Raw genomic sequence first — 12230 nt, 5'->3', positions numbered from 1 at the left:
TAGAGATATGTCAACCAAGTGAACTAAATCTGAGTGTTAAACCTCATAGGGACAGCTCATCCTTTTTGATAGTCTATAGCAGGGGTGTCCAAACTTTTTGGCAGGAGGGCCACATCATCTCTCTGACACTGTGTCGGGGGCCAGGGAAAAAATAATTAATTTACACTTCAAATTTGAATAAATTTACATAAATTAATATATTAGAGATGGAACTTCTATGAATGAATGAAAGTCTTGCAATAGCTCAAGGCCTATAAAAAGCCTTGTGCAAAGCAAGGCCGGTCTTTCCTTCGCTGCCACTGCTGCATCACAAATGTGAAATAGCAAGTAGTGGAGGGATCCCACAGCTCATGAGAGGTTGAACAGTCACCCTCATGCTGAGAGCACTCATGTCGGGCAAACATGGGCTCCAGCAAGTCTCTGGAGGGCCAGAGCCTCATTGGAGTCTGGGGGCTCCTCACGTGCCACATTGGGAGTCCCCGAGGGCCGCATGTGGTCCCCAGGCCGGGGTTTCGGCACCCCTGACCTATAGTATTCCACAGTCATTCACGCTGATATAGAAGCCAGAGTTCAATCAAATAGGGGCCAGCAGAAGCAAATCTAAACTATAATCCTACAATAGATTCTAGATGTGAAACCATTAAGTGATCTAGAACCTTAGAACAGTTTGTCTAATGTGTTCCATTTGTCCAATGAATATGAATATATCCCTTCTTAAAAATCAGAACAAATCTGATTCATAAACCTAGTAAATAAAATTCAGGTCCTATAGGCATTTTCTGTGTCCTGGTTACTATTGGAAATTCCTTTCTCTACCAACTGAAAGCTAACTCAAGTATGTGAAGAGGCAACGGAACTCCCACAGCCTTACATTCCATTCCACATGTGCCTTGGCTGATGCTTCGCTATTGTATTCTTGAATGTTTACAAGATTTCAGCTTCTGATAATAGCGTGGAGGCATTTTAAACATTTGGAGGCAGAAATAAACAAATGGTCCATTTTGAAACGTTTCCAGTAATCCAGTTGTCTTGGGCTCTGTGTATTCCAAATGGCAACTTACCACCTAATATGCAGATAATTTAGGCATTCAGTTCATGTCCCTCAGTTTGAAGAAGCCACCTCTTAAGTCTTGTTAATAATCAGGATGCTATGGACTACATAGTACAGATTTTGGGTTTCTAGGTGATGTGAAAGTATCCTAACAATTGTGATACGTGCTTAATTATTCCAAAGCATCTTTATATGTTAAATATTTAGAGTAACAATTTCTGAAGGTACCACATGGCAGGTGAAAAGAATGTACTGTCCATCTGCCTTCAACCTTTTTCAAATGTCATAATCAAAATTTTGACATTTTTCAAATGTCATAATCCCACAAAACAGTCTTGCCATAAATTAAACAGTAAAACAGAAAAAAAGTAAGTTTCCACCCTTTTTTCTATGTGCCTTTGATCAGCGACTCATATGCAGAAATTCATTGGGTGCAACTGTTCCCACCTTCGTGCTTAGAAAGGTGGCATACATTGGATTTCCATATATTTTACAATGCTTACAGGCAGTTGCATATAGCTGGATGGGGAGGATGCTGTGACTCTCAACGGCACTTAATACTGCTCCTGCCATAACTACCGGGGCCCTGTCTCTCCTGCTCGCCTGCTATGGCCATCCTTGCTCCAAGTGACACTTGGAGGGTGTTCTGAGGCCTCCGAAACATGTTAGAACATCACTTCTGGTTTTGCCTGAAAAACTAGAAATGACATTCTAAGGCGTTCTGGAAGCCCTAGAAGGCCACCCCAGGCCTCAGAACACCATCTGGATGTGACCGGAGCACAGTTCCAGTCACGTTCAGAGCAGGACAAGTAAGGGAACAGGTCAGGAGGTGGCCCAGGAGGTGTGTCCTGGAACAGCACTCCTTTCAGCTATGCTGCTGATTAGAGGGCACAGATTCTAGCTTCCCATCAGCTTGATGGTTTAGCCATCAGCTTGAATCCTATGTCATAGATTCACACTGCTTGTGTAACACTGGTTTTGCAGTGGGGTACAGGGAAACACTGCAGCCTTCTACACTACCAAAGAATTACTCTTGCTGATTGGTGAACCCTCTAGTACAGCAAAGGGTGTGGTGTAGGGGGCTTCGGTGGGAGGAGGGGGTGAGCCAGCTTGCAGAAAAGGAAGTGGATTTCTACTCACACAAGAGCAGATTTGGATTCAAGTTTCTGGTGACCTTTGAGGCAGAATTTCTCAAAGTGAGCTTCCATAAGCCCTGAGGCACCCCGAGAAACTTGCAGGAGCTCTATGAACACACAATCTGCCTCCTGCCCTGTCTGCTTGTTCCTCTCCCCCCCCCCCCATTCATGGCTCTCCTTCTTCATTTCCCTCTGGTTCTGGCTCACCAGTATTTGGCTCTGGGACTCCCTGAGACTCCATTCGTGCACCAGCACAGCTTTTCAAGACTCCGTTTAGGAGTGTAAAGGACTCCAGAGACCAGTTTGAGAACTACTGCTTTAAGAGACGCATGATAAGAAATCAAAAAGTGCAATTGTTCTGGCCATGGAGATGCAGAGATGAGGAACGTTTATTCTTTTTCCTCGTGAAGCATGTCTAGCATTTACATAGGACTCTTTAAAAAAAAGAAAAGAAAAATACTCAGAATATTAACACAGTAATTTTTGCAACAAGCCTTTATTATTCCTTCTTCCCACCTACATGAAGGTGTTGTTGGCTGCTTACAGCCACTCAGTGAATTCAGTGGCTACGCAGGGATTTAAACCATGAATGTTCCCCAAGTTCCAAGACAGTCTCTTAAGCTCTATGCTACAATAGTTTTTTTTTTCTTTTATTGTGCAATTGTGTGAAGCACCAACCCCTTACAAAAGAATAATTTATTTATTTAAAGGATTTCTGTCCTTCCTTTCTCCCAAAAGTCAGGGAGACTTAGGGCGCAATAACAACCTCTTAACAACCTCTTATGTCCTTTCCAACACTGACATAAGGGCAATGCAGCTCTGAGGTAAGGGAACAAACATTCCCTTACTTTGAGGAGGCCTCTGTGAGTGACATCCAACTGCAGGATGCAGCACATGTCCCATTGGCACTGCTATGCAAGTGCTGCAAAGCACTGACATAAGGGGTTAGGATTGCGCCCATAGAGTCCAATCCTGAGAGTCCAAGCTGGCTTACCGCCAATGCACACTGTCGCAAATGTGCCATAAGGCACGTTTGTGACTCCTTACCATGTGCTCAGCACCAGAGCTAGCCCAGCGTGAGCCCACGCTGGGACAGCTCTGGCTTGGGGCCCATGTTCTGCCACCTGGTGGTCACCCAGACCACGGGGCAGTGGAGAGGTAAGTGGGGGGTGGGGGGAGGCATTCCAGGGTAGAGGAGGAAGGGAAAGGAAGGAGGGACTGGATCCTGAGCCCTGTGTCAGGCAGTGTGGTTTGACTGTCAAACATGGTACTTTTTGATTCTACAGCAGCTCAAGATCCGCCGCAGAATCGAACGCAGGATCCTGCAGCTCAGGATTGGATTGTTAATAAGCAAACAAAAGCAGTAAAATGCTAAAAAGCAATTAGCAATGACATGGTAACATAATATAAAATAAAACAGCAGCAGCAGAATACCAATAATACTATCAAGGATGCAATGGACCCTATGCCAATAGATTAATTTCCAATAAGGTTACTAGTTTTCCAGATATGGTCCTGGTTCTCAGGACCTGTTCCAGGTTCTTTCGGCCCTCAGGCACAGTGCATCATTAGGCCCTCTTTGGCAACTTAATCCTAGCCACAGCCCTGACCTGAAGTTATTCTGGTTTGAGTGTTTAGAAAATGCCATGTCCTTGCAACCACAACCACATTTGATAAAGATGTCTGGTTACTCTGCAGCACCAAAGAGGCAAATGCACTTTTAATTCACAACAAAATGATCACTTGAAAAAGCCCCTTTTCAAAAAGCCCCATTTGAAAAAGCCCCTGAAGAATGGGAGCTAGAACTGAATGGAGAAAGAAAGAGAAGCGATATTGCGCATACCCTGTTGCCAGCATCTGGACTCTGACTCCTCAGGCTCAATTTGACTTTCTCCAAATTGTACCACCTCTGCTAGACACACCAAAGGAGGCTCCCTTTCTTTGCTGTCTAACCGACTGCTGCTGCAGACCTGCCTGTCTGCTGGTGAAGCCTCATCTGGGCTCATACTTCCTCACTGCCTGGCAGTTTGCCTGACTCCTAGTGTAGAGCTAGAGGAGCTAGGAGATGAGTGTGCTGGAGCCAGCAGCCTCCATGTTGAGAGACACAGATCCCTAGCCTAGGCATGTCTACTCAGAAGCAAGCCCCATTATAGTCAGTGGGACTGACCCCCAGGAAAGTGTGGTTAGGACTGTAACCTGAATGTTCATTTCAGACACAGTCCAGCCCCGAGCCACTGCCAACAAGACTTGAGGAGGGATCCAACTATCTGCCCCATGATGGCATGTGGTGGGCCCACAGGGTTGGCAGCAGGAACACAACCAGACCCCACTGCTGATGCTGTTACTCCAGATTTTGCTGTTTGCTCAGACAGATGGGTTGCAAAATTTAATCTCAGGCCATTGGAGGGTCACACTTGGGCTCCCATCCTTTTAGCAGATTGTTTCCCCACTTTCAAGGGTTGACAGTCCTATCACTAGACCAGCCATTTTCAACCACTGTGCTGTGGCACACTGGTGTGATGCGAGTGGTCCACAGGTGTGCCACAGGAATTTGGGGGAAGGTCATTTATTAATAGGCCCAATGGGAGATGTGAACCCCCGCTGGCAGCAGGGTGTGCCTTGTCAACTGTCAAAAACCTGGTGGTGTGCCTTGACCATTTTAGTGCCTTGTCAGTGTGCCATGAGATGAAAAAGGTTGAATATCACTGCACTAGACCCTATCTGGGTAGTCTCAATTTTTTTATATATACAACATAGCAACCCTAATTTCTAAAGTCTAGGACTGGGGCTTAGGTCTACTTGGAGCCCCAAAGTCTAGGTCTTCTGCTCAGGTCTACCCTCTGGCCCATCCAGTACCCTTTCCAAACTTAGAAATATTAAGCCCGCTTTAGACTAATTAGCTTCCTTTATCCCACAAATAGCCAGCTTTAACTATGTGCAAAGCCCTGGTGAACTCTATCACTTCTGAGAAGGCAATCAGCAGGTGGTTTGCCTGTTCAAGCTGCAGAGGTCATCCTTCCCATTCACTGCTCCAGACAGCAGGCTCTCCAGCCACAGCAGCAATACCTTGGTTCTCTGCTGTCTTGTAGCTCAGCAGCCACACAACCAGCTCCAGCAATCTCTAGCACCTGCACTGAGAGATCAGTGTACCCATCATGCTCTCTGGCAATCATTCTTGCATCTTTATCTCCAAAGTTCTCATTATCCCTACTAGGATACAGCTGTAAACCACACCCATTGCAAGCAAAAGTTCTGGTGTTGATTCTATACTTCCCATACCTGTTAACACAAGGGGCCATGGCTGACACCACACACTACCTCCTTAGGGGGGCTGGAACCCTCCACTTTTCCACTACATCCTCAGAGCAGAAAAACTCTTTAATCTCTTGTGTGTGTATTCATCAATGTGAGGAAAATGCACCATGCTTTTTGCTTATTGCAGTCTATATATTTCAAGGGCAACCCCTGCCTGGTTAAGCAGTGTATACAACAAACTTTCTTTACTCAAATGCATTGAGAAGCACCTAAAATGTCTGAACAGTCAGAAATTCTGCAAATGGAAGTGCTGTTTTATATTGACATAGGCTAGATAGTGGCCTCATCTCTGGGAGACTGAGAGCCCAATCCTATGGATATCTACTCAGAAGTAATTCCCGTTATAGTCAATGGGGTTACTCCCAGGTATGTGTGGATATGATTTGCAGCTAAGAGGCCAATTCTGGGTGTGTCTACTCAGAAGTAAGTCCCATTATAGTCAATGGCGCTTACTCCCAGGAAAGTGTGGATAGGATTGTGGCCTAAAGGCCCAATTCTATCCAAATTTCCAGCACCAGTGCAGCCACAATGCAACCCCAAGGTAAGAGAGCAAATGTTCCCATACCTTTAGGAGGTCTCTGTGACTGCCTCCCCATCACAGGATGCAGTACATGCCCAATTGGCATGGCTGCACTGTCACTGGAAAATTGGATAAGATTGGGCCCTGAGTCTACAGCATAGTACATGAAGTAGCAACAAGTAGGCTAGGGTTTGAATCCAAACTGAGATCCACAATGGATCCACAATGAGATATTTTGAAAAACAAAACCCTTAGTGTATGTACTCTGGAAGGCAACCAGGTCTGAGACTACACCACTGTTAGTGAAGCCTTTTCTATGCATTTTTTGTTTTGTCATGAGGACAAAGTTATGGCTTTACCATGAACACAAACTGTTGGAAACATTGGTTGAGCCATGCTTCAAACAGAAGGTTTGAATCATGAAATTAAGGGCGCAATCCTAACCCCTTATGCCAGTGCTTTCCAGCATAGCAGTGCCAGTGCTTTCCAGCACTGGCATAGCAGTGCCAATGGGACATGTGCAGCTTCCTGCAGTTGGGTTGTACTCACGGAGGCCTCCTCAAAGTAAGGGAATGTTTGTTCCCTTACCTCAGAGCTGCATTGCCCTTGTGTCAGTGCTAGAAAGCACTGACATAAGGGGTTAGGATTGCGTCCTAATTCTCTCACATTTTCTTAACTATTCAAACAATAGGTGACTACAGCTGAGTCTTGTTTATAACTCTTGACACAACACAAAGAGGATGCCACTGACTTGTACATTTTAGAAACAAGGATCCTAGATCAGAACGGGAGACCTTGGACATCTCACACAGAGGTCTTACTTCAAACAAACAGGATGACTCAACACCAGTTTCATTTTCTATAGGGAATAACCTGAAAGAAATGTCAAGGGGATGGTAAATAGCCATGGTGGTGATTGCTCTGGAGTTTTGCAAAATCTGAATCATCCACCATCATCATGTTGTAATGCAAAGGCTGTGTCATGACTACATATATAACATTCAAGTGGGCTGGGAAAGCCCTATGTCAGCTATATGAGGAAAGTACCTTGAATCAGAGGCAAGCTCAAAAGGACATGGTCAATTAACTGAACTTTTTTCCACTCACTTTTGAAATCAGGACTGCCATAAAGGTAAATTGGAATGTAGCATTTTATAATTCAAGGCACAGTAAGGACCCAAATTATATATACATTGTTTTAATTTAAAGCCTTCGTCTGAGCTCCTCTGTCCTACAAGCTCAGGAACTCTCAAGGAGGCTTTTAAGACTACTTTTTTCAGTTGTAAGCCATTGCTAAGGAAATGAATCATGTTAACGCTGTTGCAAACTTGTTCAATCAGTTTTAAAAGTCTAGAGTTCAAAGTGGAGAATTGATTTTAGTGGAACCATACCAGATATCTGATAGCCAAAGTGGGTAGAAAGGGGGGAAAGGTCCTGCAAGAGGAAGAGTTTTTGCTTGCATTATTTGATTAAAATTTCCTGAAAAACCTATAAAATTAGAGTCCAGTCAATGAACTTGGAATCCTTTAGAAATGCTGAGGACATCCACATGAATTCTAAATGGACACAGTGACTGTAAATCACATACACATGAAATGAATTTCCAGTGATTTGTTGACTCATTTTTTTAAACTACAATTAAAAGCTGACTAATGATAGCAGTAACTATAAGTGAGTGAGCCAAAGATCCTTTTGAGAAGATAGCCTGAAAGCTTATGGGTATCCTTCTGAATAACTTATCTACTATAAACAAGCAACAACTATTTCTTCTTTGTGTTTCTGGTGCCTCTTCTATTTCCCTGATTCCTTTGAAGTTTTCATTACAAACTAGCTCCCAGGGATCTGAATTATACAGAGCCCCAGCCTGTATTGTCCTAGTTCTGTAAAAGCCAAGATCCAGCTCATACTAGACAGTGTTGGGAAAGAAAGTTGCTTGGTTTATCAGGATAAATCTTTAGCACTGCAGCACAAGATAGCTTTGGAAGGCTGGAATTACCTTCTTTTTTCAAAAGATACTTTGAATGAAAAGGAGTTGGATTACAGTGGATACACAGATGGGAAAGTGACTCATTTTAACACCACAGGGATAAACCCTGGAACAACAGGTGACTGGAAACCTTCATCCTGCAACTTTAGTTCCATGCTGTACAACAGGACACCTCACCGCCCCTAGGGAGCTGGTGGCACAAAGTGAACTAGTTCTTCAGCTGCAAACCTGAGCTCCTTTAATATGCTTCTCCCAAAAGGGAAGGGAGTTTGGGGCAGGCTTGAAGGAGGTTCTCAGCACTGGCTTGCGTTTCATCAAAACCGAACCTTGATTGCTCATGACATGATCTATTCAATTAAAGCGGAGGAAAGATTAGCCAGTGACAGAAGAGAGGCTGAGAGACACTTTCGACTCCAGCATCCCTGTACAAGAAAGACAGTTCTATAAATTTTCCAAAAGCAGTTAGTACTGTGCAGTTTCTCAGCGATAGAGGGAAATAAAAAAAATATGCGGGGGGGGGGGAGGAAGAGAGAAAGGGCAAACCCAGATAGCATTCTGCTGTTTAGATGTGTGTCATCAGATCAGGAATAAGACAGTCAAGGAGAAAATGGATGCACAGGAGATCAGGCAGGATTCACAAAAGATATCTGGCCTCTTACTGCTGTCAGAGTGTGACAATTCCATTTATCCTAATAATTCTGCTACCTTGGTGCCACTCGCCATGCCAGTAAAGCAGCTCTCCGGATTAAAATACTTGACACGTTCCATTCTACTTTGAAATCATGAATGCTTTTCTCCCATACAATATTTAAAAAAAAACACATTTTTTTCTCCCCAGCAAATATCTCCCCCAGCCTCAGCGCACAAAGATCAGGATTTTTTTTCCTGAGTGCAAGTGTATGCGCTTCAAGCACACTCATGCTATTCAACGGACTGCCAAGTGGAGCAGGAAACTTTCTGCTCCAGAGGGGAGGCCACAAGGAAGCACTTCAGACACAACAAAAACACAGGGTGGGAAAAACGAATACAAAACAAGAAGCAGCAACTCCACCAAAATGAATGGAAGGGTGCAGAGCCTTTCAGAGACTCTGCCCCTGGGATCTCTGCCAAAACAGCCAGGACTGGAAGCTGCCCAAAGCATGGCCCCCCCTGCCCCTGCCTGCCCGCACCCTGGAGGGCAAGGATGGTTACTCACACTGCTGTTGTGCCCTGACCAGTGCACCATGGCTTGGTTGTGCGCGGAGTCCCCAGTCAAGGCAAAGGTCGTGCTGGTCAATTTCAGCTCCTCCATCCTGAAGCGCGTGGCTCTCCCGGGCAGAGGCTCCGGGGATGCTCGGTCCCTGCTCTCCTGCGGAGGAGGCTGGTCTCTTTCAGCTGGAGCTCCTCTGGGTTTGCGGCTCCGCTGCTGCCGCCTGCTCCTGCGATCCGTCCAGCCCTTCCTCAGCCGGCCGAGGGGCGCGGATCTGACCGCGCGGGGGGTCTCCGAGTTGGCCAGGGTCACCCCAGCAAGCCCAGCAGGAGCAGAGGGCGGCTTGGACGCGAAGGCGGCCTGATGAGCATCCTCTGAGAGCTGGCCGGGCAGCTTGGGCGGTGATCCCATCAGTGCCTGGGGTTCCAGCCGGGCAGATTCCTCCCCAGCGGGAGCAGGCGGGGAGAGGGCTTTCTCCCCCAGCCCGGCCACCGATCCCCCGCGCCCTGGCCGCCTCTCACCTCCTGCCTCCACAGGTCCCCTCCGCGCCTCGTCTCCTCCTCGTCCCGTCCTCAAGTGCATTGATAATCCTTGCAAAGGCTGCTGCCGCTCCCGGGGCTCGTGCAGCTGCACCTGCCGGAGGCAAGATCTGCAAGTGATTTCTGCTCCGGCTGAGCCAAAAATCAGGATCAAAAGCCATGTCCGGGCGGCCAGCAGAGCAACGTGCCAGCCTGGGGACCAGCCAGGAACTTTTCCCATGGCCCCTGATGCTGATGCGGAGAACAAGGGTGCGTGTGAGTGAGTGAGTGAGAGATGGAGCGAGTGGGAGGGGAGTTGGGGGGCTGGAGATCTTTTCAGGAGGTCTGATTTTGTTTTCACCCAGACAGTAACTCCGGAGAAGTTTCCGATCCTGCCTTGTTTGATGCACTCAGAGGGGAAGAGGGGACCCAAAATACCGCCTTCTTTTCTTTCTTTCGGGCTTTTCCCTCCTTCCCTCCCCCCCAAAAAAGCTGGCGTTGCTGATCGCGCTTTGGATGGAAGAGAAAAGCCACAACCACATGGGGGAGGAGCTGAATTAAACAGCCAGCCGGAGAGAGCGCGCCTGCAAGCAAACCCTGGTTGGTGCTCTCTCTCTCTCTCCTGGTTGCTTTTGGGGAAGTCACCAAATCGCCTCTCCATCCCTCCACCAGCCACCCCCCTCCGCCCTCGACCGCTCCAATCACTTCTACTGGCTGAGATTTTCTCGTACGTCCTTCCCTTTCCAGCCACCGCCACGCCAACTTTTTCCATGCTCTCCACCACCACCAGCAGCAGCAGGCAGGCGATTCTCTGGCTCCCTGATCACTTAGGGCACAATCCTAAGCAGGTCTCCTCAGAACTAAGTCCTATTGTGTTCAGTGGGGCTTACTCCCAGGAAAGTGAAGTTAGGATTGCAGCCTTAGGCTAGTGCTTCCCAGGGTCTCCCTGGGGAGCCCTGGAATCCTGGCAAAAAAACACATCACCCTGTATAATTCATAGGATAGAAAGCCGTCACCTTATACAGCACATAGGATTGTAGTCCTAATGGGGAGCCTCGGTCAATGGCCCAGCAGGTCAAGGAAGCTGCCAATCAAAAAACTTGTGAGAACCACTGACTTAGGGCCAAATCCTATCCAACTTTCCAGCACTGGTGCAGCTACAATGCAGCCCCGAGGTAAGGGAACAAATGTTCCCATACCATGAAGAGACCTCTGAGACTACCCCACCACCACAGGATGCAGCGCACACCTCATTGGCACAGCTGCACCAGCACTTCCTTTTACTTCCAGCACTTAATTTCAAGCACACCATTTAAGTCTTGCCCTAATGAGGAGAATAAAAAGGAACATAAACTGTGGCAAAAGAAATATAAGAAGGTGATACTGGAGGCCAAGCGAGACTATGAGGAACACATGGCCAGCAACATTAAGGGGAATAACAAAAGCTTCTTCAAATATGTTAGAAGCAGGAAACCTGCCAGAGAAGCGGTTGGCCCTCTGGATGGTGAGGGAGGGAAAGGGGAGATAAAAGGAGACTTAGAGAAGGCAGAGAAATTAAATGAGTTCTTTGCATCTGTCTTCACGGCAGAAGACCTCGGGCAAATACCGCTGCCCAAACAGCCCCTCCTGACCAAGGAATTAAGTCAGATAGAGGTTAAAAGAGAAGATGCTTCAGACCTCATTGATAAAGATCAATAAGTCACCGGGCCCTGATGGCATCCACCCAAGAGTTATTAAGGAATTGAAGAATGAAGTTGCTGATCTCTTGACTAAAATATGCAACTTATCCCTCAAAACGGCCACGGTGCCAGAGGATTGGAGGATAGCAAATGTCACGCCGATCTTTCAAAAGGGAAAGAGGGGGGACCCAGGAAACTATAGGCCGGTCAGCCTAACATCTATACCAGGTAAGATGGTGGAATGCCTTATCAAAGATAGAATCTCAAAACACATAGACGAACAAGCCTTGCTGAGGGAGAATCAGCATGGCTTCTGTAAAGGTAAGTCTTGCCTCACGAACCTTTTAGAATTCTTTGAAAAGGTCAACAGGCATGTGGATGCGGGAGAACCCGTGGACATTATATATCTGGACTTTCAGAAGGCGTTCGACACAGTACCTCACCATAGGCCAGGGGTGCTCAAACTTTCAACTTTAGGGATGCTGGACCTTTAACAAGTGTATAGAAGCGAGAATTTCAGCAGGTGCAGCTTGTCATCTGTGGGATGACAAGCTGCACCTGCTGCAATTCTCTCTTCTATACACTTGTTAAAGGTCCAGCATCCCTAAAGTTGAAAGTTTGAGCACCCCTGCCATAGGCTACTGAAAAAACTCCACAGTCAGGGAATTAGGGGGCAGGTCCTTTCCTGGATTGAGACCTGGTTGTAGACCAGGAAACAGAGAGTGGGTGTCAATGGGCAATTTTCACAATGGAGAGAGGTGAAAAGCGGTGTGCCCCAAGGATCTGTCCTGGAACTGTGCTTTTCAACCATAAATGCCCTGGAGACAGGGGTGAG

The 12230-nt window shown here is 46.8% G+C and overlaps 1 protein-coding gene across 3 annotated transcripts in view; it reads right to left on the bottom strand.

The window, feature by feature from the left end:
• Positions 1-9318, bottom strand: part of LOC136643644 (VPS10 domain-containing receptor SorCS1) — a 483280-nt gene extending 473962 nt beyond the window's left edge. For all 3 annotated transcript variants that reach the window (XM_066618822.1, XM_066618823.1, XM_066618821.1), the window contains exon 1: positions 9205-9318. In XM_066618822.1, the coding sequence (XP_066474919.1) occupies positions 9205-9300 (96 nt within the window). In that variant the 5' untranslated portion in view covers positions 9301-9318. The remainder of the gene's footprint in view (positions 1-9204) is intronic.
• Between the last annotated feature and the right edge of the window lie 2912 nt (positions 9319-12230).

This window comes from Tiliqua scincoides, chromosome 3, assembly GCF_035046505.1.
Source record: "Tiliqua scincoides isolate rTilSci1 chromosome 3, rTilSci1.hap2, whole genome shotgun sequence".
In the NCBI taxonomy this organism is placed as follows: domain Eukaryota; kingdom Metazoa; phylum Chordata; class Lepidosauria; order Squamata; family Scincidae; genus Tiliqua; species Tiliqua scincoides.
The sequence above is the reverse complement of the archived record's forward strand: the minus strand, read 5'-3'. Positions and strand labels throughout refer to the sequence as shown.